This window comes from Mustelus asterias, chromosome 26 (genome assembly GCF_964213995.1).
Source record: "Mustelus asterias chromosome 26, sMusAst1.hap1.1, whole genome shotgun sequence".
NCBI lineage: Eukaryota > Metazoa > Chordata > Chondrichthyes > Carcharhiniformes > Triakidae > Mustelus > Mustelus asterias.
This window is the reverse complement of record NC_135826.1, coordinates 45,361,440-45,388,440: the sequence shown is the minus strand read 5'-3', so window position 1 is coordinate 45,388,440 and position 27,001 is coordinate 45,361,440. Positions and strand designations below refer to the sequence as shown.

Genomic DNA, 27,001 nt, shown 5'->3' with positions numbered 1-27,001 from the left:
AATCACGTATATCTGATCAGCTGTTACACGGATGTGTGTTGCGGATAAGTGTTTTATTAATTTTTGCAAACATATCAGTGAAAATTTAGGAGTACATTGTAATAAAAGTCCATCATTAAATATAATGATGCGCTAGGGGGAAAAAAAAAGTTAGCCATTTTGCAATCCTGTAAATAAATGTCAGTATGTTTAAATTATTGGTTAATCTTTTGGTCTTAAATCCGTCTCTTGCTGTGAGGGAGCTTGTTTCCGGTGGATTTGGGGGCAGATCGCGCTGTACTTGCTGCCGACCATCTCACCCCATCACTTCAGGCTGTCACATCGGCAGCAATGATCCACACGTTCATGGGTTCTTTCTAACTCCAGTCAGGAGGAGGAGGGGAGAGTGATCTCAGTGGACGGAAAGCTATTCAAACCCTCGCACTCAGTGAGCTGTGCGTCTACAGTGCGGCCCGGAGGTGGTGCTGGGGCTGAGGAAACCAGCCATCGTTGGGTCACCTGAGCTTGGGGAAGACACGAATAAAGAGGATCATGCTGATGAAGGTAAAACACACCACGACCAGCATCAGCCACAGCAGCCAGTTGACGGATTTCTTCGTGTGTTGCTCCAGACGCTCCGACTCCACTTTCAGCTTCTCAAAGTTCTGATCGGCCATCCGCATCGACTGGGTCAGGGTCTGCGCAGACAACACCGAGCAGGGGTGAATCGCATCGGCTAAAGACATTCTCCCCCCGCCCCACCCCCGCTTCCCATCCACTCCAACTTTACCCCTTCCTCACAGAAGTACTCAGAATCCCTACAGTGGTTAGCACTGCTGCCTCTCGGCGCCAGGGTCCCGGGTTCAATTCCAGCCTTGGGTGGCTGTTATTAACGCATTAGCCAGTGGCCCTACACGGTGAATCATTAAGATGCAATGATCACCACATGATCAGTGGTTAGCACTGCTGCCTCACAGCGCCAGGGACCCGGGTTCGATTCCCGGCCTGGGTCACTGTCTGTGCGGAGTTTGCACGTTCTCCCAGTGTCTGCGTGGGTTTCCTCCCACACTCCAAAGATGTGCGGGTTTGGTGGATTGGCTGCGCTAAATTGCTCCTTGGTGTCAGGGAGACTAGCTAGAGTGAATGCATGGGGTTATAAGACCATAAGACATAGGAGCGGAAGTAAGGCCATTCGGCCCATCGAGTCCACTCCACCATTCAATCATGGTTGATTTCAACTCCATTTACCCGCTCTCTCCCCATAGCCCTTAATTCCTCGAGAAATCAAGAATTGATCAATTTCTGTCTTGAAGACGCTCAACGTCTCGGCCTCCACAGCCCTCTGTGGCAATGAATTCCACAGACCTACCACTCTCTGGCTGAAGAAATTTCTCCTCATCTCTGTTCTAAAGTGACTCCCTTTTATTCTAAGGCTGTGCCCCGCGTCCTAGTCTCCCCTGCTAATGGAAACAACTTCCCTACGTCCATCCTATCTAAGCCGTTCATTATCTTGTAAGTTTCTATTAGATCTCCCCTCAACCTCCTAAACTCCAATGAATATAATCCCACGATCCTCAGACGTTCATCGTATGTCAGGCCTACCATTCCTGGGATCATCCGTGTGAATCTCCGCTGGACCCGCTCCAGTGCTAGTATGTCCTTCCTGAGGTGTGGGGCCCAAAATTGCTCACAGTACTCCAAATGGGGCCTAACCAGTGCTTTATAAAGCCTCAGAAGTACATCCCTGCTTTTGTATTCCAAGCCTCTTGAGATAAATGACAACATTACATTTGCTTTCTTAATTACGGACTCAACCTGCAAGTTTACCTTTAGAGAATCCTGGACTAGGACTCCCAAGTCCCTTTGCACTTTAGCATTATGAATTTTGTCACCGTTTAGAAAATAGTCCATGCCTCTATTCTTTTTTCCAAAGTGCAAGACCTCGCACTTGCCCACGTTATGGGGATAGGGTCTGGGTAGGATTGCTGTTGGTGCAAACTCGATGGGCCAAATGGCCTCCTTCTGCACTGTAGGGATTCTATGATTCTATGAAGAGGAAAGAATCTTTCACCAGAGATTCCCTCAAGGAATATTGTCAGGGGGACTAGCTAGGGTAAAATGCATAGGGTTAAGGCCTGGGTGGGATTGTGGTTGGTGCAGACTCGATGGGCTGAATGGCCTGCTTCTGCATTGTAGGGATTCTATGAGTACACTGAAAGGAGAGTCGATCCTGATACCAATGATATCCAAGGATACGGGGTGAGTGCGGGAAGATGGCAGAGGTAACAGGTCAGCCATGATTTAGTTAAATGGCAGAGCAGGTTCAATGGGCTGAAGGGCCTACTCCTGCTCCGACGCTCCCGAGAGGCTGGTTTGAGAATCTAGAACCAGGAGTCATAGTCACAGGATAAAGATGTTGGCCATTTAGAACTGAGATGAAGAGAAATATCTGCAGAGGGCTGTGAATCTTTGGAATGTAATCAGTGCATCTTTGGACATGAAGCGAATTTTGAGATATTGGGAAAAACTTGGATAATGTCAAGAAGAGAGGAACAATGAGATAACAATGAGATGCAGAGGCCGAGATAGATGTGTATGATGTAACGAGAAAGTTAAAGTTTATTTATTAGTCACAAGTAGTTTACATTAACACTGCAGTGAAGCTAATGTGAAAATCCCCTAGTCGCCACACTCCGGCGCCTGTTCGGGTACACTGAGGGAGAATTTAGCATGGCCAATGCACCTAACCAGCACATCTTTGGAATGTGGGAGGAACCGGAGCAGCTGGAGGAAACCCACGCAGACACGGGGAGAATGTGCAAACTCCACACAGACAGTGACCCAAGGCCAGGAATCGAACCCGGGTCCCTGGCGCTGTGAGACAGCAGTGCTAACTACTGTGCCGCCCCAAAATCAGGGAGTCAGTGAAGATTTGGGGGCATTGGAAAACAGTGGCCGAGGAGAGTGTGAAATGGTGCAGTTATCTGTCGTGTCGAGAGAGGAAATGTGGTGAGGCGAGTGATGGAGATGAGGCCGCCAGGAAGAAAAGGAAGGCCCAAGACCAGATAGGAAGACGGGAGTTGTGAGGGACATGCACACCGCAGGATTGGCAAGAGGAATGGGTGACTAACAGGAGGAGATGGAGATGGGTGATCCACCCAACATGGCGGTGACCCCAAATAAGACGGAGATGGGCGGGGGGGATCTTAATGAAAGGCGCAGCAGGCTGTTACGGCTCAGTCCCATTAATGTTCCACACTCACTAATGTCGTCAACTAATATTTTCTTCAGTTAAATTGGAGTTGAAATCTTATTCTCTTAATCATGATACTTGTGTGTATGAATTTGTGAATATTACACTCACACCTTCTCGGCACCACGAGTACTCCACACAGACCATACTTGGCAACAAACACGGGAAACAAGTTTTGCAATCAGAAATTTTACACTGACCCTCACCCAGCTTCTCCTTTATCCAACTCAACAGAGATCAGCAGCTCACACACTGCAGCGATAACCGCAACAACTGCCTGAAAGTGACAGTATTGGAGTGGAAATTCACTGTGCGGTCACCTTCCCATGGGCGTCACTAGCCGCAGACAGAGCGCCAGACTCCTGATCGATTCTCCCGAATACCTTCCCTCCAGCACTGCTTGGAACCAAAACGACCAAACCATATGGGGTGGCACGGTGGCTAACACTGCTGCCTCACAACGCCAGGGACCTGGGTTCAACTCCCGGCATTGGGTCACTGTCTGTGTGGAGTCTGCACATTCTCCCCGTGTCTGCGTGGGTTTCCACCGGATGCTCCGGTTTCGTCCCACAATCCAAAGATGTGCAGGTTAGGTGGATTGGTCGTGCTAAACTGCCCTTTAGCATCCTAAATTGGGTAGGTTAGATGGATTAGCCATAGGAAATGTGTGGGACACAGAGACAGGGCAGGGGAAAGGGCCTGGGTAAGATATTCTATCAGAGAGTCGGTGCAGACTCAATGGGCTGTAGGGATTCTACAATTCACACTGATGGCGCAGAAACAGGCCATTCAGCCCCAACAGATCCATGCAGTTACTTATGCTTCACATGAGCCGTCTCCCACTCATCGAACCTTAATCAATGTATCCTTTTACCCCATGTCCCATCGTGTGTTTATACATCTTTCCCCTCAAACGCCCCAGCTGAAATCTGCTAACTCGGCACAAAGCGGGGGTTGGAGGTGGTGATCTGGTGTGGTCTTGCCTCACTCTGAGCTGCAGTGTTGGTGCAGTCAGGGTTCACTCAGCCCCGACACCCAGCCCCCTACCTGATTGTCCTGTTTGATAACGCTCTGTGCCGCCAGCGTGTTGTTCTTCAGGTTACGGGCCAGGCTCAGCATCTCCTCAGCGAGACGCTCCTGCATGTTGTGGTGACGATGGAGAACGGCATCTAGGTCAGTGGTAGATTGTTTGTCATCCTCCAGCCCGCTGCAAAAGAGAGAGAGAGAGAGAGAGAGAGAGGGGGGGGGGGGGGGCGGGGAGGAGTGACAAAAGCAGCAAAAATATAAAACATAAGTGATGTGGCCCATTGTAATCAAAATGTAGTCAGTCTAATCCAGTTTATCAATTACTGCTGGTGTTACACAAAAGGAAGTGGAAGAAGTCTCACAACACCAGGATAAAGTCCAACAGGGCAGCACAGTGGTTAGCGCTGCTGCCTCACAGCGCCAGGGACCCGGGTTCAATTCCACCCTCGGGTCACTGTCTGTGTGGAGTTTGCACGTTTTCCCCGTGTCTGCGTGGGTTTCCTCCCACAGTCCAAAGATCATAGAATCCCTACAGTACAGAAGGAGATCATTCGGCCTATCAAATCTGTACCGGCCACAATCCCACCCAGGCCTTATTCCCGTAACCCCAAACATTTGCCCTGCTAATCCCCCTGACATCAAGCTAACCCGCACTTTGTGGGGGAAACCAGAGCACTCGGCGGAAACCCACGCAGACACAGGGAGAATGTGCAAACTCCACACAGACAGTGACCCGTGGCCGGAATTGAACCCGGGGCCCTGCTGCTGTGAGGCAGCAGTGCTAACCACCGTGCCACCCAAGATGCGCGGGTTAGGTTGATTGGCCATGCTAAATTGACCCGAGTGTCAGAGGGATTAGCAGGGTAAATATGTGGGGTTACGGGGATAAGGCCTGGGTGGGATTGTGGTCGGTGCAGACTTGATGGGCCGAATAGCCGCCTTCTGCACTGTAGGATTCTATGATGTATTTGGAATCACGAGCTTTCAGAGCGCTGCTCCTTCAGGTGAGTCACTTGATGAAGGAGCAGAGCTCTGAAAGCTCGTGATTCCAAATAAACCTGTTGGACTTTAACCTGGTGTTGTGAGACTTCTTACTGTGCCCACCCCAGTCCAACGCCGGCATCTCCACATCACAAGAGGAAGAAAGCAGTCTTGCATTTATATAGTGTCTTTCACGACCTCGGTATATGCAAAGCATTTTACAGCCAATGAAATGTAGTCGCCATTGTAAAATAGGAAACACAGCAGCCAATCGGTGCACAGCAAGATCCCACAAACAATAATGAAATAACAACCTGAAGCTGTTTAATTATTTTTTTAAAGTGATGACAATTGAGAGACAAACCATGGCCAAAATACTGGGGAGAACTTTCCCCTCTTCTTCAAATTGCTGCCCCTGAAACTTTTTCTTCCACCCAAGAGGGTAGAGGCACTTTGGGTTAGCATCTGAACCAAAGAGGGTGCGACTGACAGTGCGGCACTCACTCGGTACTGCACTGGAATTTCACCGTAGATTTTGTGCTCAGGTCTCTGGGAGTGGGATTTGAACCCATAACCCTGTGACTCAGAGGTGCGAATGCAACTGACTCTGCCACAACCGACACTGAAAATCCAAACACACGCTCACATGAAATTCCCTTGCCTGCTATCTTAATGGGGCTGCTAAGAGGTTAATGGCTGCAGACTAGACCATTTAATTTGAGTGCAAGATGTGTCCCTACAGTAACATTGCAGACTGTTTTATTAATGTAAATTGGCCACACACCTCTCCCTTCTGATTAACTGCAAATCATTGCACCATAAACTTTAATCTTTCTGCATTAATATAAGGGATGTATTACTGGTCGATAACACCAGACAGACATCTGCTTCTGCTCAACACATCTCCAAACGTGCGCACTAATATCAGATCCAAGTGGCGATTCCTCAGATAAGGTGGTGGTTGGGAGGAGAACAATGACATTTCCATTCACTCAGTCTTTAATCTAGGAAAGTGTCCCGTGGCTCCTTACACAAGCATCTAGAATAAACTTAACATGGCATGGTGGCACAGTGATTAGCGCTGCTGCCTCACAGCCCCAGGGACCCGGGTTCGATTCCTCGGCTTGGGTCGGAGTTGGGTCGGCTTGGGTGGAGTTTGCACGTTCTACCCGTGTCTGCGTGGGTTTCCTCCGGGTGCTCCGGTTTCCTCCCACAGTCCAAAGACGTGCTGGTTAGGGTGCATTGGCCGTGCTAAATTGTCCCTCAGTGTTACCCGAACAGGTGCCGGAGTGTGGCGACTAGAGGATTTTCACAGTAACTTCATTGCATGGTTAATGTCAACCTACTTGTGACTAATAAATAAACAAATCAGACAGAAGCAAAGATCAAAAAGGTAGGTTTTAAACAGTGTATTAAGAGAGGGAGAGAACGAGAGAGAGAAAAGAGAGGTTTAGGGAGAGAATTGAGAGCTTAGGTCAAAGAATCCTACACTGCAGAAGGAGGCCATTCGGCCCATCGAGACCGCACCGACCACAATCCCACCCAGGTCCTATCCCCATAACCTCATGCATTTTACCCTCACTGGTCCCCCTGACACTAAGGGAGAATTTAGCATGGCCAATCCACCTAACCCGCACATCTTTGGACTGTGGGAGGAAACCAAAGCACCCGGAGGAAACCCACGCAGACACGGGGAGAACGTGCAAACTCCACACAGACAGTGACCCAAGGCTGGAATGGAACCCTATCGCAGTGAGGCAGCAGTGCTAAGCACTGTGCCACCGTGCCGCCCCTCAAACAGGTGTAGGCATGACTGGCAATGACCGAGAGGTGAAAATCACAGATGCATTTGATGCCAGGATTGGAGGAGCACAGAGGGTTTCTGCAGCAGGTAGGGGTGAGGGAGTGCAGTCAACACACCAGGAAGTGGAGGAGATATGGCATCAGATCATAGAATCCCTACAGTGCAGAAGGAGACCATTCGGCCCATCGAGTCTGCACCAACTCTCTGACAGAGTATCTTACCCAGGCCCTCTCCCCCACCCTATCCCTGTAACCCCACACACTTACAATGGCTGAACCACCTAATCTACACATCTTGGGACACCAAGGGGCAATTTAGCACGGCCAATCTACCAAACCTACACATCGCTGGACACTGGGAGGCTGTGTGGAGTTTGCACATTCTCCCCGTGTCTGCGTGGGTTTCCTCCGGGTGCTTTGGTTTCCTCCCACAGTCCAAAGATGTGCGGGTTAGGTGGGTTGGCCATGCTAAATTCTCCCTTAGTGTCAGGGGGACCAGTGAGGGTAAAATGCATGGGGTTATGGGGATAGGGCCTGGGTGGGATTGTGGTCGGTGAAGTCTCGATGGGCCGAATGGCCTCCTTCTGCAGTGTAGGATTCTTTGACCTAAGCTCTCAATTCTCTCCCTAAACCTCTTCGGGAGAACAGTGACCACGACACCACACAACCCTGCCACAGCAACCTCTGCAAGACGTGCCGGATCATCAACACGGATGCCATCATCTCATGTGAGAACACCATCTACCAGGTACACGGTACCTACTCTTGCAACTCGGCCAATGTTGTCTACCTGATACGCTGCAAGAAAGGATGTCCCGAGACATGGTACATTGGGGAAACCATGCAGACGCTACGACAACGGATGAATGAACACCGCTCGACAATCACCAGGCAAGACTGTTCTCTTCCTGTGGGGGAGCACTTCAGCAGTCACGGGCATTCAGCCTTGGATCTTCAGGTAAGCGTTCTCCAAGGCGGCCTTCACGACACACGGCAGCGCAGAGTCGCTGAGCAGAAACTGATAGCCAAGCTGCGCACACATGAGGACGGCCTAAACCGGGATGTTGGATTTATGTCACATTATCAGTAACCCCCACAGCTTGCCTCCTGGACTTGCAGAATTTCACTAGCTGTTCTGTCTGGAGACAATACACATCTCTTTAACCTGTGTTGAATGCTCCCTCCACCCACATTGTCTGTACATTTAAGACCTGGCTGGCTGTAGAGATTTGCATTCTAATCAGTATTCTGTAATTTGATTTCTGTGTCTGTTTGCACTGTTTGAGAACAGATAACCACTCCATCTGACGAAGGAGCTGTGCTCCGAAAGCTTATGGTATTTGCTACCAAATAAACCTGTTGGACTTTAACCTGGTGTTGTGAGATTTCTTACTGCACTGGGAGGAAAACAGAGCACCCGGAGGAAACCCGCGCAGACACGGGGCGGATGTGCAAACTCCACACAGTGACCCAAGGTCGGAATCGAACCTGGGTCCCCGACGCTGTGAGGCAGCAGTGCTAATACGGTATAGAAAGTGAAGGAGAGATATCAACTGCATTGCCCCCAAACAACAGTGCGCTGCTATCCACCAACACGGCCCAGGGAGCAGGTTTCCTGTTTAGATTGGGGTGGCACAGTGGTTAGCACTGCTGCTTCACCGCGCCAGGGACCTGGGTTCGATTCCCGGCTTGGGTCACTGTCTGTGTGGAGTTTGCACGTTCTCCCCGTGTCTGCGTGGGTTTCCTCCGGGTGCTCCGGTTTCCTCCCACAGTCCAAAGATGTGCTGGTTAGGGTGCATTGACTCGAACAGGCGCCGGACTGTGGCGACGGGGGGAATTTCACAGTAACTTCATTGCAGTGTTAATGCAAGTCTTAATTGTGACTAATAAATAAATTTTAAACTTTAGATTCCCAAAATTGTATGTGCTGGGAAAGCAGGATCCTGATTGTGAGACAGATGGTCATGGGTATTTATAAACTTAGAAAAAAATCCTCACCTTCGTTTTCTCAATTCAGTAATGTCAGAACCTAAAAAAAAACAAGCAAGACAAAATATATATTTCTTTTAATTCCACCTCGTCTCCCGACTGAACTTGCTGACAAAGAACAAAGTTATTAGGTGTCCACATCCAGTCCTTAAAATGGGAAAAATTATTTAGTGAAGCTCACGTTTCAAATCTGGATGACTCCTCGTCAGAGCTAAAGGCGTGACTGGCAGAGAGGTAAAAATCATGTATACTCGATGCCAGAATTGGAGGAGCGCAGATATCTTGGGGGAGGCTGTAGGGCTGGACGAAGGGTCATCCAGGCTCGAAACGTTGGCTCTGTTCTCTCTCCACAGAGGCTGTTGGACCTGCTGAGATTCTCCAACATTTCCTGGTTTTGTTTCAGATTCCAGCATCCGCAGCAATTTTGCGTTTTATAAAAGTAATTTAATATTTGTCGATGCTTCCATTTAAATATTATAACGCACTCAGAAATGCTTCAAAGCGTTTCAAAACTTGAACTGAATTGTTCTGATGCGGAAGCAAAGCACAGCATCGACTTTGGAAGGCACTCAGTAAAGACAAGGAGACGAATGACCAACTGATCCACTGAGGGGAATGAAACAAGTTAAACAGCAAATAAAAAACAAGAGGATACTGGAAACAGTCAGCAGGCCAGGCAGCAGCCGGGGAGAGAAGCACGCGCGGGTTTGGTGATCTTTTTCACTAGGATTGGGAAAAGTTAGAGACTGAACAGACTTGAAACAAGCACAGGGGCAGGGAAAGGGTGGAAGGGAGGAAGAGAACAAAAGGTTCAGTGATAGGGTGGGAGGTGGGAGAGATGAACTAACAAAAGGGGTAATAGTGCAAGGCTAAATTGAGAGGGGAGGGGGGCTGGTAATGGGTCAAGAACAGGTCAGGAGGGTATGTAAATTACAAGACAAAACCATCACCTTACTATCCACACAAACAGGAGCAGTGGCTGTAATTTTGCAGATGGTAATGTACGACCAGTAATAGACGCCTGAACTACAAGGAATGGGGGAAAAAAAGGTTGCCGTCTCCAGAAGACGCTGCAATGCAGCACTCCCTCAGAACTGCCCGTGATCAATCCTGGAGCAGAGGCTGAACCCATTGCTGCACTGGGAGGGAAGACAGCAATTATTTTGTGATCAGTCTAATTAATACATTCGCAGCATTCCTTCCCTGGGTCAAAGGGGAGGGGGCTCAAGCTGCACATCCCGTAAACTGAGCTGGCTTCTCAGTGTGGCCTAGTTGGGGGGTGGGGGGGGGCAGCACTGCTAAAGATGCCATTCTTCAGGTTAGATCCTAACGCAGTGCCCTGATCAGGTTTCCAGCAACCACCTCCCGGGTGCTGTCTGTCTAAGAGCAGGAATGTTGGCAGATCCCACATTCCACCCTCAGTGAGCATCAAAGAGAAATAAAAAGATGAACTGGCCAAGCATCTCATCAGCACAGGTGGGATCTTGCTGTGTTCAAAATGGCTGCCATGCTCGCCTACATTACAGCGACTGCACTGCAAATTAATTCACTGCAACATGAGACACTTTGACGATGCTTTGTGATGTGCTAAGGCACTATATAAGCAAAGCCTCATGGTTAATATGCACAGTTTGACACAAGGGGATCCCACTAAAGGAAACTTTAGCATAATTTATATTTTTTAACAATATAATTTATATTATTTATATTTTAATGGGCTTCCAATCTGATCAGTGAGGTGAGTTTGACTCTCAGCTGCCTGTTGGTAATTATTGCTTCCCCTCCCCCACCATAACGTGTTACCGCGGTGGGTGAACACAGATGGCAGCGTGGGGCAGGGGAGACATCGATTTCCAGGGGCTTTACTCAATTGCAAAAACTCTGGTAGAAATTGTGTTTTCAATTTGCCTCCAGGTTACAGACACAGCTTGAAACGTTGGTGTTTTTGGGCGGCACCATGGTTAGCACTGCTGCCTCACAGTACCAGGGACCTGGGTTCGATTCCCAGCTTGAGTCAATGTCTGTGCGGTGTCTGCACATTCTCCCCGTGTCTGCGTGGGTTTCCTCCGGGTGCTCCGGTTTCCTCCCACAGTCCGAAAGACATGCTAGTTGGATGCATTGGCCATGCTAAATTCTCCCTCAGTGTGACCCGAACAGGCGTCGGAGTGTGGTGATGAGGGGATTTTCACAGTAACTTCATTGCAGTGTTAATGTAAACCAACTTGTGACATTAATAAATATTGTCCATTCCTAGGTGCCCTTATACAAGGCTCATCAGTCACTTCATAGGGACAGGTTACAGTCCGACCCATGTTGGGTATGGGACTGGAGTCACATATAATAGAATAGTCACATATTAAAATCATAGAATCCTACAGTGCAAAAGGAGGCCATTCGGCCCATCGAGTCTGCACCGACCACAATCCCACCCAGGCCCTATCCCCATAGCCCCATGCATTTACCCGAGCTAGTCCCCCTGACAATAAGGGAAAATTTAGTATGGCCAATCCACTTACCTAAGAGGCCACTAGTGAATTAGTTGTGTTCTACTGACTGTCTGACAGGCTTCACGGTCACTTTCATTTTGCAACGGGAATTAAAATTCACAGCAGTTCAATTTCTACTCAGACTCTTTAGGGGTTATTTACACAGGCCTCTAGTACTAATCCACTAAATTAACCACTGCCCTGTTGCATATCTCCATGCGGCACACAGGATTAAGAAAGAAATATATAGTTTTCCAAGTACTCAGCATTCACTTGACCACCCTTTGAGGTCAGAATGTGATTAAAATTAAACTGATCAACAAGCAGGAATGGGGTTAGGATTTGGTGTTTACTCACCATTGGAAGCCAGGGAAGACTGCAAAACAAGGGGAAAAAAAGAAATGAAATTGGCACCACTCGCTTGTGCAAAGAACAGAAACATCAAAACTCCCAGAGTTCAGTGTCAAATCAAAAAAAATTCTCTTTGGCTGCTCATTCATTATGAATGGCGGGATTTTGCAATGTTCAAAAAAAAATGAGGTGTTCCCCAAGTTTAAGAGCGCGCCCTCTCATCCCGGACTCACCCACAAGAGCAAGCATCCTTTCAACGTCCAGCTGGCAGGGGTGATACGGTGGCACAGTGGTTAGCACTGCTGCCTCACAGCGCCAGGGACCAGAGTTCGATTCCCGGCTCAGGTCACTGTCTGTGCGGAGTTTGCACATTCTCCCCGTGTCTGCGTGGGTTTCCTCCCACAGTCCGAAAGACGTGCTAGTTAGGTTCATTGACCCAAACAGGCACCGGAGTGTGGCGACTAGGGGAATTTCACAGTAACTTCATTGCAGTGTTAATGTAAGCCTACTTATGACACTAATAAATAAGCGAAATAAAGTTCCCGACCTTTGGCCATTTCTGGGATGTTAACAGGTTGGATAATTTCCAGACGGGTCATTTATTTTTTCTCCTTTCATATTAATTTCATAGTTCATTTGAAAAGCCAATCTTTAGATCTTATTAAAATACAAGATTCTGAGGGGGCTGGACAGGGTTTTGAAAAGGATGTTGCCCCTTGTGGGAGAATGGTAGAAGCCAGAACTGGGGTGGGGGGGGGGGGGGGGGGGTGGGGGAGGGGAGTAGGGGTCTTCAATTTAAGACAGAAGTGAAAATGAATTACTTCTGATGGTCATGAGAATTTGGAATGGTCTCACCCACGGAGACTGGGTCAGTGAATATGTTCAAGACAGAGTAAGGCAGATTTTGATTGACAAGAGTCAAGGGTTGTGGGGAACAGTGGAGTTAAGGTCACATCAGATCAACCATGACATTACTGACTGGTGGAACAGACTCCAGAGGTTAGATGGCCATACTCCTGCTCCTATATCTTATGTCCTTATAGTTGATAACATATAAATCTTGTTCCTCAGCTCACACAGAATCCAATTTAAGAGTGGATCGATCGTAGTTACTGTAACCTTGAGCCTGTGCTACTATTCAATTAGATCACTGCTCATCTGTAACTCACTTTATCCAGATCCCGGATGTTACCACAGGTTTGTATGTAGCACATACACCCAATGGCACAGTGGTTAGCACTGCTGCCACACAGCTCCAGAGACCCGGGTTCAATTCCCGGCTTGGGTCACTGTCTGTGCAAAGTCTGCACGTTCTCCCCATGTCTGCATGGGTTTCTTCCGGGTGCTCCAGTTTCCTCCCACAGTCCAAAAGGCGTGCTGGTTAGGGGCATTGGCCATGCTAAATTCTCCCTCAGCATGTCCGAACAGGCGCCGGAGTGGGGATTTTCACAGTAACTTCATTGCAGTGCTAATGTAAGCCTACTTGTGACACTAATAAATAGACTTAAACTTACAACCCTGGGTCCTGACTAGCAAAGGCTCACAAATGAAAGCATGATAATTGCAAGCTGGATTTCACTCGGGGTAACGGGGGTTGCCAACCCTCCAGGCATTAAATATTAATCTCCTGACCACTGCTGCAAACAACATTGGGAGGAAACTCATGGCGCTCCTAAAAATATGTGCGTTTTGCATTTTCTTTCAACACTGTATTGTGAAATAATTTATACTTTAAAAAAAATTTTACTTAAAAAAAAAATCTCTTATTGGGGTGAGGCAATTGAAAGCAGGAGGTCATGTGATGCAAACCCCAAGAATGTATCCCCACTAAAACTGGCAACTGTAAATGAGGCTGATTCAAAGTGCTCGTAGTTTAGAGCTGGAGCAGGCACTCACCAGGCCGAGAAGCTCACTCCTCATTTCGCCTGTGTACCTGGCTTTCGCCTGGAGGTGGACGGTTTGGGTGGCGGATATCCTCTCCTTTCCGGTTGTAGAGGTCCTCCCGGGAGCCAGAAACTGATTGGCCAGAGCCTTCTCGGTAGGGTTAGGCTAGAAACCAAAAAACAGGTGAAAGGTTCATCAACGGAATCCGCTACACATGACATCACACATCCACTCCAGGAAAGGGAGTTTCTTTACATCTATTTATGGGACATGGGTGTCGCTGGCTGGGCCAGCATTTATTGCCCATCCCCAGTTGTCCTTAGAGGGCAATTGAAAGTCAACCACATTGCTGTGGCTCTGGAGTCACACGTAGGCCAGACCGGGTAAGGACAGCAGATTTCCTTCCCTAAAGGACATTAGTGAACCAGATGGGTTTTTATGACAATCGACAATGGTTTCATGGTCATCATTAGACTTTTTTAAATTCCAGATTTTTATTGAACTCAAATTCCACCACTTGCCATGGTGGGAATTCAAACCCAGGTCCCCCAGGACATCAGCTGAGATTTCAGATTTCTTTCTGGAATAATAGTCTAGCGATAACACCACTAGACCATCGCCTCCCTGAAAATTGACAATGGTTTCAGGGTCATCATTAGGCTTTTAATTCCAGATCTTTATTGAATTCAAATTTCACCATCTGCCGTGGTGGGATTCGAATCAGGGTTCCCAGGGTCTCTGGATTACTAATCTAGTGACAATACCACTACGCCATACCAATACACCACGCCGATATTATAGTTAAGAAAGCCCCACCAACGCCTCTACTTTCTTAGAAGACTAAGGAAATTTGGCATGTCAGCTACAACTCTCACCAACTTTTACAGATGCACCATAGGAAGCATTCTTTCTGCTTGTATCACAGCTTGGTGTGGCTCCTGCTCTGCTCAAGATCGCAAGGAACTACAAACGGTCGTGAATGTAGCCCAACCCATCACGCAAACCAGCCTCCCATCCATTGACTCTGTCTACACTTCCTGCTGGCCTTGGCAAAGCAGCCAGCATAATTAAGGGCCCCAAACACTCCAGACATTCTCTCTTCCATCGGGAAAAAGATACAAAAGTCTGAGGTCACGTACCAACCAACCCAAGAACAGCTTCTTCCCTGCTGCCATCAGACTTTTGAATGGGCCTACCTCGCATTAAGTTGATCTTTCTCTACACCCTAACTATGACTGTAACACTACATTCTGCACTCTCTCGTTTCCTTCTCTAGGAATGGTATGCTTTGTCTGTATAGCGTGCAAGAAATGATACTTTTCACTGTATGTTAATACATGTGACAATAATAAATCAAATCAAATATGTAGGTCCCTCATCCTTCGAATATACAGAACAATAGAAGACACCCACTTACTCCACCCCAGGATAGAAAGTACCAAGCACTAGAATTAGAAATGACAGCCAGGTTGCCCCTACCAGTTTCTCAGCTTCCAAAAGCCCTTTCAAGAATTCTACTTTCCGGGTATATTCATTTAGAACTTCGGGGGCAGGTTTGCTGCAGGCAAAAGAAACGTCATTAGTCCAATTATATGAATTTATATAGTGCCTTTAACCTAGTAAAATATCCCATTTCAAATGTGGGGCCTTTCAATGTTTTGAAATGTTTCCTTCAATTTAAGCTGAAGTAGAACGCTCTAAATAGGGGGATGTAAACTTTGCCGGAGACAGGCCCACGTGATCTGCCTGCCATGGAGAAAGAGACTCAAACCTCAGGGTGGCACGGGGTGACACAATGGTTAGTACTGCAGTCTCACAGCGCCGGGGACCAGAGTTCAATTCCGGCCTTGGGTGGCTGTCTGTGTGCAGTCTGCATGTTCTCCCCGTGTCTGCGTGGGGTTGCTCCGGGTGCTCCGGTTTCCTCCCCCACTTCAAAGATGTGCAGGTTAAGTTGATTTGCCATGCTCAATTGCTCCTCAGTGTCAGGGGGATTAGCAGTGTAAATAGGTGGGGTTACGGGGATAGGGCCTGGGTGGGACTGTTGTTGGTGCAGACCCAATGGGCCGAATGGCCTCCTTCTGCACTGTAGAGATTCTATGATTCTATCGAAAATTAAGTGGCAGGTTTCTCACCATGACAGAAAGGAGGAGAGCAGATTTTTGGACACAGAGGCACATTGAGATAGAGACAGACAAAGGAATTACTGTTGTGGGAAACAGGCAGCAGGCAGTGCTGTGAAGAGCAGAGTGAAATGTGTATAACAGATAAATCACAGTAATATCAGCTTTCCGGCTATATGCAGTGGGGACCTCACTGTAAACGTGTCAACTAAGGTTAGGCCTCTGAATTGGGGCTCGTCACCACAATCTTCTAACCCAGAGTCGAGAGTGTTACCACTTTTTTACATTTTTATTTAAAACCTGCTGGTTTTGCGCATTTACTGCTCGCATCGCATCTCTGCAAGAAAAATCTTTAGACCGACAAAGGTTACAGCTGAAAGCAATTGTTAAAGGACTTTACCTGACATGCTTCTTCAATTCAACCAACATCTCCTGAAGTGCTCCTACATACTGGGGAAAATCACACACAGCGACATTAGCAGCACGTTACATCTTAAACCCGGCTTCATTCAAGCTTTTGCTTCGATTCTTAAGCTCTCTTTTATTTGTTTTGCAGGATGTGGGAGTCACTGGGGAGGCCAGTATTGGTGCCCATCCCTAATTGCCCTTCATCCAACCCGAGTAGCTTACTTGGCCATTTCAGGGAACAGTCTAGAGTCAACCACGTTGCTGTGGATCAATATTGTGACAAACCCCCAGACAGGGAGAGCACGATTCCTTCCCTAAGAGGATATGAGTGATATTATTCTACAACAATCAGTGCGTGTTGGTGTGATCACCATTACTGAGACTAGCTTTACATTCCAGATTTTAAAAAAATCAAATTTAAATTTCACCAGCGGCTGTGGTTGGATTTGAACCTGACTCCCTGGATTACTATCCCAGTGACAATACCACAACACCATCACCTCCCCTTGGACAAGCAATTAGCCTAGGTTTTGGGATAACTAGTCCATTGGCATCAGCACAACACCACCATCTCCATCTCAACACAGATTGGTGTTGATGAAATCGGTATTGACTGGAACAATAAGTGTGGAACAAGATGGAACCACAATAAAACGATGCATCACAAAATCCTGGCACAGAATGAATAAAGCCTCTGGTTGCAGAGTAACTGATTACGCGCAGCGTGTGTGCAAAGGATGCCAGTGGTGACTTGGTTTATCCAGCACCATAATCTCATCTTCAAGGTCATCCCAAAGTGTTTCACAGCTAATGAATTACTTCTCAACTCCAGGCACTGTTGCCAAGAAGGAAATGTAGCGATAATTCCCACAAAACAAGACCCCGCAAGCAGTGAACAAGATGAACGGCCAAGTGATCTATTATGTGGGTGGAAAGTTGGCCACGCTGCCGAGAAAACGTCCTGTGAATCGAGCCGTGGGATCTTTCACACCACCTGAAGGGCACACTGGACCCCTTTATTAACTTTGCATCTAAAAGACAGCAATGATGGTCCAATGCTCTTGCATGACTGCACTGAAGTGCCAGCCTAGATTATATTCTAAATGCCTGGAATGGGGCTTGAACCTCCTGGTTTACAGGCAAGGATTCTATCACTGAACCAGGATTGCCATTTAGAACTTCTCTCCTTTGAGCAGATCAACCAAGGTGAAGTACAAATCACCCGCTACGTGAAATAGGAAAAGGAGAAGTGGGAGAAACATTGATTTCCAGAAAGTTGGGCTACATGATTTTGCCCATTCATTCCACGAATGCTTATCGTGCATAGGGGGAGGTGGTGGCGTTGTGGTATTGTCACTAGACAAGTAATCCAGAGACCCAGGGTCATGCTCTGGGGACCCAAGTTCGAATCCCACCGTGGCAGATGGTGAAACTTGAATTTAATAAACATCTGGAATTAAAAATCTACTGATGACCCATCCTCCTTGGTAACAGTGCCTGAATTTGACTAGAAAACACTCACCCGAGAGCAGGACAATATATTGGGGCCACTGAGGGTTGGGGAATGTCAATCCACTTTGTAAAAATACTTCATCTCAATTCCAGTGTCTCATAGAGTGTGTCGAATCATATTTCCCATTAATAACACAAGTTATTTTCTTCTGTTCTTCAATTAACCATACCCAGTCTCCCCTCTTCTATTTAACACCTGCCCAAGCTACAATGTGGAGGTGGGCTCCTGGCCCACCAAGGAGATCGTGTTACACCTTCCAAGCTGAGAAATACAGGGTCCGTGGTTTATAACAAAAATTCTGAATTTCTGTAGTTAATTTCTCAGTTAGGGGATTGGCTGGGATGATCCAGTGCAATGAAAATCGACGTGTTACTGATATCAATTAATATTTGCAGTAACGGAAGCCCAGATAGCTTGCACACTCTCTCGGAACACTCCTTCCTTTTCCAAACTACCAAAGGCTGTCCGTGATTTGATTTATTATTGTCACATGTATTAGCATACAGTAAAAAGTATTGTTTCTTGCGCGCTATAAAGACAGAGCATACCGTTCATGGAGTACATTGGGGAGAAGGAAAGGAGAGAGTGCAGAATGTAGTGTTACAATCATAGCTAGGGTGTAGAGAAAGATCAACTTAATATAAGATAGATCCATTCAAAAGTCTGATGGCAGCAGGTAAGAAGCTGTTCTTGAGTCGGTTGGTACATGACTTCAGACTTTTGTCGGAAGGTGGTGGTCGTGTTACTTAGCCACAGCCAAAACCCTTTTTTGTTTTATTCATTGATCATGTAGGCCGGACAAGGATGACAGATTTCCTTCCCTAAAGGGCAATAGTGAACCAGATGGGTCTTTGCAACAATGGCTTCATGATCATCATTAGATTTTTAATTCCAAATTTTTATTGAATTCAAATTTCATCATCCACCCTGGTGGGATTCGAATCCAGGTCCCCAGAGCATGACCCTGGGTCTCTGGATTACTTGTCCAGTGACAATACCACTACGCCACCACCTCCCCCTATGCACAACAAGCATTCATGGAATGAATGGGCAAAATTCTCAATGGATCACAACACCTCCCTGGGATTAAAGGAAGGCAATGTTTCAATACGCGGAGCCTAACTTTCTGGAAATCAATGTTTCTCCCACTTCTACTTTTCCTATTTCTCTTAGCAGTGGGGGCAATAGGGGCAGCATGGTGGCCCAGTGGTTAGCACTGCTAGCTCACTGCGCCAGGGACCCAGGTTCGATTCCCGGCTTGGTCACTGTCTGCGTGGAGTCTGCACATTCTCCCCGTGTCTGCGTGGGTTTCCTCCGGGTGCTCCGGTTTCCTCCCACAATCTGAAAGACGTGCTGGTTAGGTATATTGACCCGAACAGACGCCGGAGTGTGGCAACTAGGGGACTTTCTCAGTAACTTAATTGCAGTGTTAATGTAAGCCTTACTTGTGACTAATAAATATACGAACAAACAATAACCAGGGGGCAGAATGGTAGAGTAATTGGTAGATTATAAGAGAATTGAGAAGTAATTTTTTCAAGCAGTGTGTGGTAGAGTCAGGAACTCAAAACTTCAAAAGGATGGTCGAGGCAGAAACCCTCATCACATTTCAAAGCACTTGGATATGTACTTGAAGTACGTCAATCAGAAGCGGGACTGTTTGTTTGCAACATTGATACAATGGGCCAAATGGCCTCCTTCCATGCTATCGGTTTTTCTACATTTCAATCTCTCGTGGCTTGGAGACATTGGTTTGAAAATTCATTGCCACGGCAACTTTGGAGCTCGAACAACAAATCTCTCTCTGTCCCATCATCGCCAGCATAAAGGAAGATGATTGTTGGAGGTCAATCATCTCAGTCCTGGAACATCAAAGCAGGAGTTCCTCAGGGGAGTGTCCTAGGTCCAACTATCTTCAGCTGCTTCATCAATTACCTTTCTACCTTAAGGCCAGAAGTTGGGAATCTTGCTGATGATTCCACAGCGCTCAGTTCCATTTGCATTTCTCAGATACTGACGCAGTTTGTCCCCACATGCAGCAAGAAGTGGGCATTCAAGTTTGGGCTGCAGAGTGGCAAGTAATATCTATACCACACAAGAGGTAGGGAGTGGCCATCTTCAACCAGAGAGAATCTAACCATCTTTCCTTGATATTTAATAGCATTACCATTACTGAATCTCCCACCATCAGCAACTTGGGGATCATCACTGATCAGAATGGAAATGGGCCATCCATATAAATACCGTGACTATACAAGCAGGTCCAAGGTTGGGATTGTCCGGTGAGTGACTGATCTCCTGACTCTGCAAAACCTGTCTACTATCAGCAAGACACAAGTCAGGAATGCAATGGAAAACTCTCCAATAGCCTGAATGAGTGCAGTTCCAACAACACACAAGAAGTTTGGCACATCCCGGACAAAACAGTCCACTTGGTCAGAACCTCATGCAAGACTGGCGCACCACGGCAGCAATGTGTACAATCAACGAGAGGCAGCAACTCACCAAGAGCTCCTTCGACATCACCTACCAAACCCTCTAATTTCTACCATCCAGGGAATAAGGGCAGTGGATGCATGGGAACACCACCACCTGCAATCTCCTCTCCAAGCCGTGCACCGTCTAACTTGGAATTACATCACCATCCCTTCATTGCCGTGGGATCAAAGTCTTGGAGCTCCTCCCTCACTGAGGGTGCACCTAAATCAATTGAACTGCAGGAGTTTGAGGAGGCACCAGGACCTCCTCCAGGGGCAATTAAGACATGTCAATGAAGCATACATCCATGAATTAATAAAAACACACAAACCACACAAGAACAGCTTCTTCCCTGCTGCCATCAGACTTTTGAATGGACCTACCTCACATTAAGTTAATTTTTCTCCACACCCTAGCTATGACGGTAATAGTACATTCTGCACTCTCTTGTTTCCTTCTCTATGAACGGTATGCTTTGTCTGTATAGCGCGCAAGAAACAATACTTTCACTGTATACATGTGACACACTGGCCCGTCCAAGTCTGTGTCTGACAATAGGTACAACCCAATTCAGAAAACCACTCCCCACCGCCACCTCGTGCCCAGAGCCTGCAACTACACCGTGACAGTTGACATAACAAAATTCAATTGAAACATACTGGAATACAGGAACAAAAAGATAAAGGCTCGAGGAAAGAAAAATGCAAACTCTCTGCAACTTTTACACCGATGTCGCTGATGAGAAGCTGCAGAAAGAGTTTGGAGAACACTCCTGTGACGTGGCCCCTGCCCCGGACCCAGTATTTATTCTCGGTCTCCATCCAGCCAGTGCCCCCGGGTCTCCCCCTCTCCCCGGGTACCTTGTCCAGCCGCCAGTCCTTCTCCTCCCTCTTCTCCGCCGCCATCGTCTCGCATCTCACCAACAGCCGCAAGAAATTCTTCTCCAACCTGGAGGTCGCCATCTTTGCGGCGGAAGCTTCCGGCACCCGGCTTTCCAGACGTCACTTCCGGTGGGCGGTAGCCATCTTTCATGCTGGCGATGCCATTTTCATGCGGGGGAAGCCATCTTTCATGCTGGCGCACAATTAAAACCGAGGAGAAGCCGAAGCAGGTCAAGATGGAGCTTGACCCTCTAACGGATCCGTGAACAGCGCCGCCTCGCATCTCGGCGCACCATGACACCTTAAAACCTGGTTGCATTTGAATCAAAATCCCCATCTCCTTCATTATGTTCACAAAAAGAATGTTTATCATCAAGTTGTTCTTCCTGTTGAGAAAAAGCAAATAACTGGAAGCTCCTGTCTGAGGCAGATGCAAAAAAATGCTCAGCAGGGTTTGGATTGTCCTGGAGTTCGTTCCCAGCAGGGACCGGTTTTCCAGGACTTTGCAACTCAGGAGAAAAAACCATCACCGTGAACCACAACAGAAAACACTGGAAAGACTCGGCGGGTCTGGCAGTATCTGTGCAGCGAGAATCGAGTTAACATTTCGAGTCCAATATGACTGCTTCAGAGACAAAGAGAGGAAGAAACGTGATGGATTTTATGTCCCAACCACACCCCCCTTTCTCTCAGCGGGCCATCTGTCACTTGTTAAGTTTTACTTTCCCAGTGTGCCGATACTGTGCTTTTAAGAAATATATTTTAATCATGTTTCCATGCAGGATGTTTTGGCAGATCCTGGAATTTTGTCGGAGCAGTGTAGCCTGCAGCCGGTGCCCTTCACTGTAACCGAAGCAGTATAATTGACATCATGTTGGTTTTAATCTGAACTAATGCAGTGTTCAGTTGTTTTATATGTTCCCCTGGGATGGCAGAGTTTGATTGGGGGTGACTGACACATCAGGGCATATGGTTCGGGACAGCTATTTTCACAGAGAAGTCCAGTGTTAGTCTGTTTTTCAGAAGCTGCTTGGAGCTGAGAGACAACTGTGTTTCTCCCCCTCCCTGGAGTTGGAGTTTTTGCTGTCTAAGTGATTTGATTTGATTTATTATTGTCACATGTATTAATATACAGTGAAAAGTATTGTTTCTTGGGCGCTATACAAAGCATACCGTTCATAGAGAAGGAAATGAGAGGATGCAGAATTTAGTGTCACAGTCATAGCTAGGGTGTAGAGAAAGATCAATTCAGTGCGAGGTAGGTCCATTCAAAAGTCTGACAGCAGCAGGGAAGAAGCTGTTCTTGAGTCGGTTGGTACGTGACCTCAGACTTTTGTATCTTTTTCCCGACGGAAGAAGGTGGAAGAGAGAATGTCCGGGGTGCGTGGGGTCCTTAATTATCCTGTCTGCTTTGTCGAGGCAGCGGGAAGTGTAAACAGAGTCAATGGATGGGAGGCTGGTTTGTGCGATGGATTCGGCTACATTCACAACCTTTTGTAGTTCCTTGCGGTCTTGGGCAACCGGAAAGAATTCTTTCTATTGTGCATCTGCAAAAGTTGGTGAGAGTCGTACCTGACATGCCAAATTTCCTTAGTCTTCTGAGGAAGTAGAGACATCGGTGGGCTTTCTCAACTATAGTGTCGGCATGGGGTGGGGGGGGCAGGGGGAGGGAGGTGGAATCAGGACAGGTGTTGCTGTTTTAGATGCTGCTTTTGAGTTAAGAGAAAACAGTCTCTTTTTCCCTCTTTGAAGTCTGGCGACTGGAAGCTCAGTAAGGAGTCTAACAACACCAGGTTAAAGTCCAACAGGTTTATTTGGTCGCAAACGCCACTAGCTTTGGGAGCGCTGCTCCTTCGTCAGATGGAGTGGAAATGTGCTCTCAAACAGGGCACAGAGACACAACATCAAGTTACAGAAAACTGATTAGAAGGCGAATTTCTACAGCCAACCAGGTCTTAAAGATACAGACAATGTGAGTGGAGGGAGCATTAAGCACAGGTTAAAGAGATGTGTATTGTCTCCAGACAGGACAGCCAGTGAGATTCTGCAAGTCCAGGAGGCAAGCTGTGGCGGTTACTGATAGTGTGACATAAACCCAACATTGGAGGGCCGAAGGGCCTGTTTCCTGTGCTGTACTGTTCTTTGTATCCCGGTTTAGGCCGTCCTCATGTGTGCGGAACTTGGCTATCAGTTTCTGCTCAGCGATTCTGCGTTGTGTGTTGTGAAGGCCGCCTTGGAGAACGTTTACGCGAAGATCAGAGGCTGAATGCCTGTGACTGCTGAAGTGCTGCATTTCCACATCATGACTGGAAGGTGCCAGAGACTGGATTTATCTCTCTGAAGTTTTCCTGTTTGAAGGGTATCCTTCTATGAAATCTGCTGACTTGAATTTCCGTTCATAGGTGTAACAAAGCTGGAAATCCAGCATCATGTGATCATCCTTGTGTTTGTGTAAACTAATTCTGATAAGGGTGTATGTCTATGGTTTATTGTTTTAAACTGGAACAACAGAGATAGCTAGCTATTAAGAGTTATACTGTGTCATGTCTAAGATTTGTAATTGGTAAAAATTATGCTAATTCATTTTTATTATATTCTAACTGTGTTCTCAAATAAATTTTGTTTGATAAAGCTTCCTAGTGGGCCACCTGAATCATACCTGGAGTGAAACACCTTATGCTCACCAATGCCTAAAACAAATGTAAAACTTAGGATCTAGGCAGCACGCTGGCACAGTGGTCAGCACTGCTGTGTCACAACCCCAGGGACCTGGGTTTGATTCCCAGCTTGGGTCACTGCCTGTGTGGAGTCTGCACGTTCTCCTCATGTCTGTGTGGGTTTCCTCCGGGTGCTCCAGTTTCCTCCCACACTCCAAAGATGTGCGGGTTAGGTGGATTGGCCATGCTAAATTGTCCTTAGTGTCAGAGGGAATGAACTAGAGTAAATACATGGGGTTACGGGGATAGGGCCTGGGTGGGATTGTTGTTGGTGCAGACTCATGGGCCAAATGGCACTGTAGAGATTCTATGAGAAAATGTTTTTGATATGGCAAGCTGAGGTAGCAAATTTCAAAAGAGAATTTGAGACATAATTGAAGGGGAAAGTTTGCAGGACTGCAGGAATAGATCGGGGGAAATGGGACAAATTGGATAACTCTGTCAAAGAACTGAAGCCAACATGATGGGCCAAATGGCCTCCCTCTGTGCATCACTCGTGATGCTATAAATAATGGGGGAAAATCTCAGTCTGTGGTTTGGAGTTTTGTGAAGGCAGGAATCGACAGAAATTTCCCAGTCTTCTATCTTTCTGGAATTTCCCCAGTGTGTTTTTTATTTTAGACTCCCTCAGGAGATGAACTTAACTGAAGAGACCCTACAGAGCTACAGGCACCGGAGTGTGGCGACTAGGGGATTTTCACAGTAACTTCATTGCAGTGTTAATGTAAGCCTTACTTGTGACTAATAAATAAACTTTAAATTTTATGACATATTCTATCTTACCTTTATGCTGCTATTAGCATCTTCTTTTAATCTTTAATGCTACCATTAACAATCCCTTGGTCTTGTGCCCATAACATCTTTGTCAAATCTCTCCTGAACCCTCACCTATCCCTGACCTTCTATTTTAGTCCAGCTGATCCGCTCCCTCTTAAGCAGCACAAGGTTTTATTTCAGACTTCCAGCATTCGTGGTCTTTTGCTTTTAACCTGAAACATTAACCTGAAATGTTAATTGTTTTTCTCTCCAGTCTCCACCGCCTGACCTACTAAACATTTCCAGCAATTTTCTGTTTTTATTTCAGATTTTCAGCATCTGCAGGATTCTATAAGACCATAAGACATAGGAGCAGAATTAGGCCACTCGGCCCATCGAGTCTGCTCCGCCATTCAATCACGGCTGATATTTTTCTCATCCCCATTCTCCTGCCTTTTCCCCATAACCCCTGATCCCCTTATTGATCAAGAACCTATCTATCTCTGTCTTAAAGACACTCAATGACCTGGCCTCCACAGCCTTCTGCGGCAAAGAGTTCCACAGATTCACCACTCTCTGGCTGAAGAAATTCTTCCTCATCTCTGTTTTAAAGGATTGTCCCTTTAGCCTGGTTCTAGTTTTTCCCACTAGTGGAAACATCCTCTCCACGTCCACTCTATCCAGGCCTCGCAGTATCCTGTAAGTTTCAATAAAATCCCCCCTCATCCTTCTAAACTCCAACGAGTACAGACCCAGAGTCCTCAACCCTTCCTCATACGACAAGCTCTTCATTCTAGGGGTCATTCTTGTGAACCTCCTCTGGACCTTTTCCAAGGCCAGCACATCCTTCCTTAGATACGGGGCCCAAAACTGCTCACAATACTCCAAATGGGGCCTGATCAGAGCCTTATACAGCCTCAGAAGTACATCCCTGCTCTTGTATTCTAGCCCTCTCGACATAAATGCTAACATTGCATTTGCCGACTGAACTGACTGAAAATTCTGCTTTTCAATTGCTATCATTTCTCTTTAAGTAATTCCAACCTTGAAGAAGTTCCATCTTTCTCAACTAAGGGATTTCCCATTTAAGACTCCTTACCCCTGTTCATCTTCATTGCTTCCTCTAGTCCTTGTCCCACCCATCCCTTGCTCATTCTTTTTCCCAGTTCTGATGAAGGGTCACCAGCACAAAATTTTAACTCTTTCTTTCTCCATAGTTGCTGCCTGGCTTGTTGAGTATTTCCAACATTTTCTGTTTTTATTTGAGAACTATAGGGTTTTTTTCTCCCATTTTAATTTTCCATTGGTACGTACACCATCCTGCCTTAGAAATATATCTCCATTCTCTCATCATCATTGGGTCAGAACCCTGGGACTCCTTCCCCAACATCGCAGAATCCTGGAGCTTACCAAAAGAGAAAATGCTGGAAAATCTCAGCGGGTCTGGCAGCATCTGTAAGGAGAGAAAAGAGCTGACGATTCAAGTCCTGATGACCCTTTGACGGCTTTGACAAAGGGTCACCTGGACTCACAACGTCAGCTCTTTTCTCTCCTTACAGATGCTGCCAGACCTGCTGAGATTTTCCAGCATTTTCTCTTTTGGTTTCAGATTCCAGCATCCGCAGTAATTTGCTTTTATTCTGGAACTTACCCCTGTCATTCAATGAGATCATGGTTAATTTGTATTCTAACAAAAATCTATTGATCCTAAATCAGCTCGCATCAACTGCTATTTGAGGAATATAGTTCCAAACTTTGCATTCAGAAATATTTCCTAACTTCAGTCCTGTAATGTCTGGTTCTAAATTTTAGACTACGCCCTTCGTACTAGACTCACCAACTAGCATAAATAGTTTCCTTCTACCATGAGTTATAGAATCCCTACGGTCAGAAGGAGGCCATTTGGCCCATCAAGTCTGCACTGACTCTCCGACAGAGCATTCCACCCAGCTCTATTCCCGTAACCCCACGTATTTACCCCACTAATCTCCCTAAACTACACATCTTGGGACACTAAGGGGCAATTTAACACGGCCAACCTACCTAAACTGCATATCTTTGGAGTGTGGGAAGAAACCGGAGCACCCAGACAAAACCCACACAGACACGGGGAGAACGTGCAAACTCCACACAGTCAGTCACCTGAGGCTGGAATCGATCCCAGGTTCCTGGCGCTGTGAGGCAGCACGAGCTTTCTGAGCGCCGCTCCTTCATCAGCCACTCACCTGATGAAGGAGCGGTGCTCAGAAAGCTCGTGCTACCAAATAAACCTGTTGAACTTTAACCTGGTGTTGTGAGACTACTTACTGAGGAAAGGTTGGACAGGCTAGGCTTGTATCTGCTGGAGTTTAGAAGAATAAGAGGAACTTGATTGAA

The 27,001-nt window shown here is 46.9% G+C and overlaps 1 protein-coding gene across 1 annotated transcript; it reads right to left on the bottom strand.

The window, feature by feature from the left end:
- Window positions 1–21,370, bottom strand: use1 (unconventional SNARE in the ER 1 homolog (S. cerevisiae)). Its single transcript, XM_078198659.1, has 8 exons — window positions 21,132–21,370; window positions 16,273–16,322; window positions 15,232–15,310; window positions 13,765–13,917; window positions 11,875–11,893; window positions 9,041–9,071; window positions 4,280–4,439; window positions 1–677 (listed from the first exon to the last, which is right to left on the bottom strand). The coding sequence occupies exons 1-8, from the start codon at window positions 21,231–21,233 to the stop codon at window positions 495–497; spliced, it is 777 nt and encodes a 258-aa protein (XP_078054785.1). The 5' UTR covers window positions 21,234–21,370; the 3' UTR covers window positions 1–494.
- Between the last annotated feature and the right edge of the window lie 5,631 nt (window positions 21,371–27,001).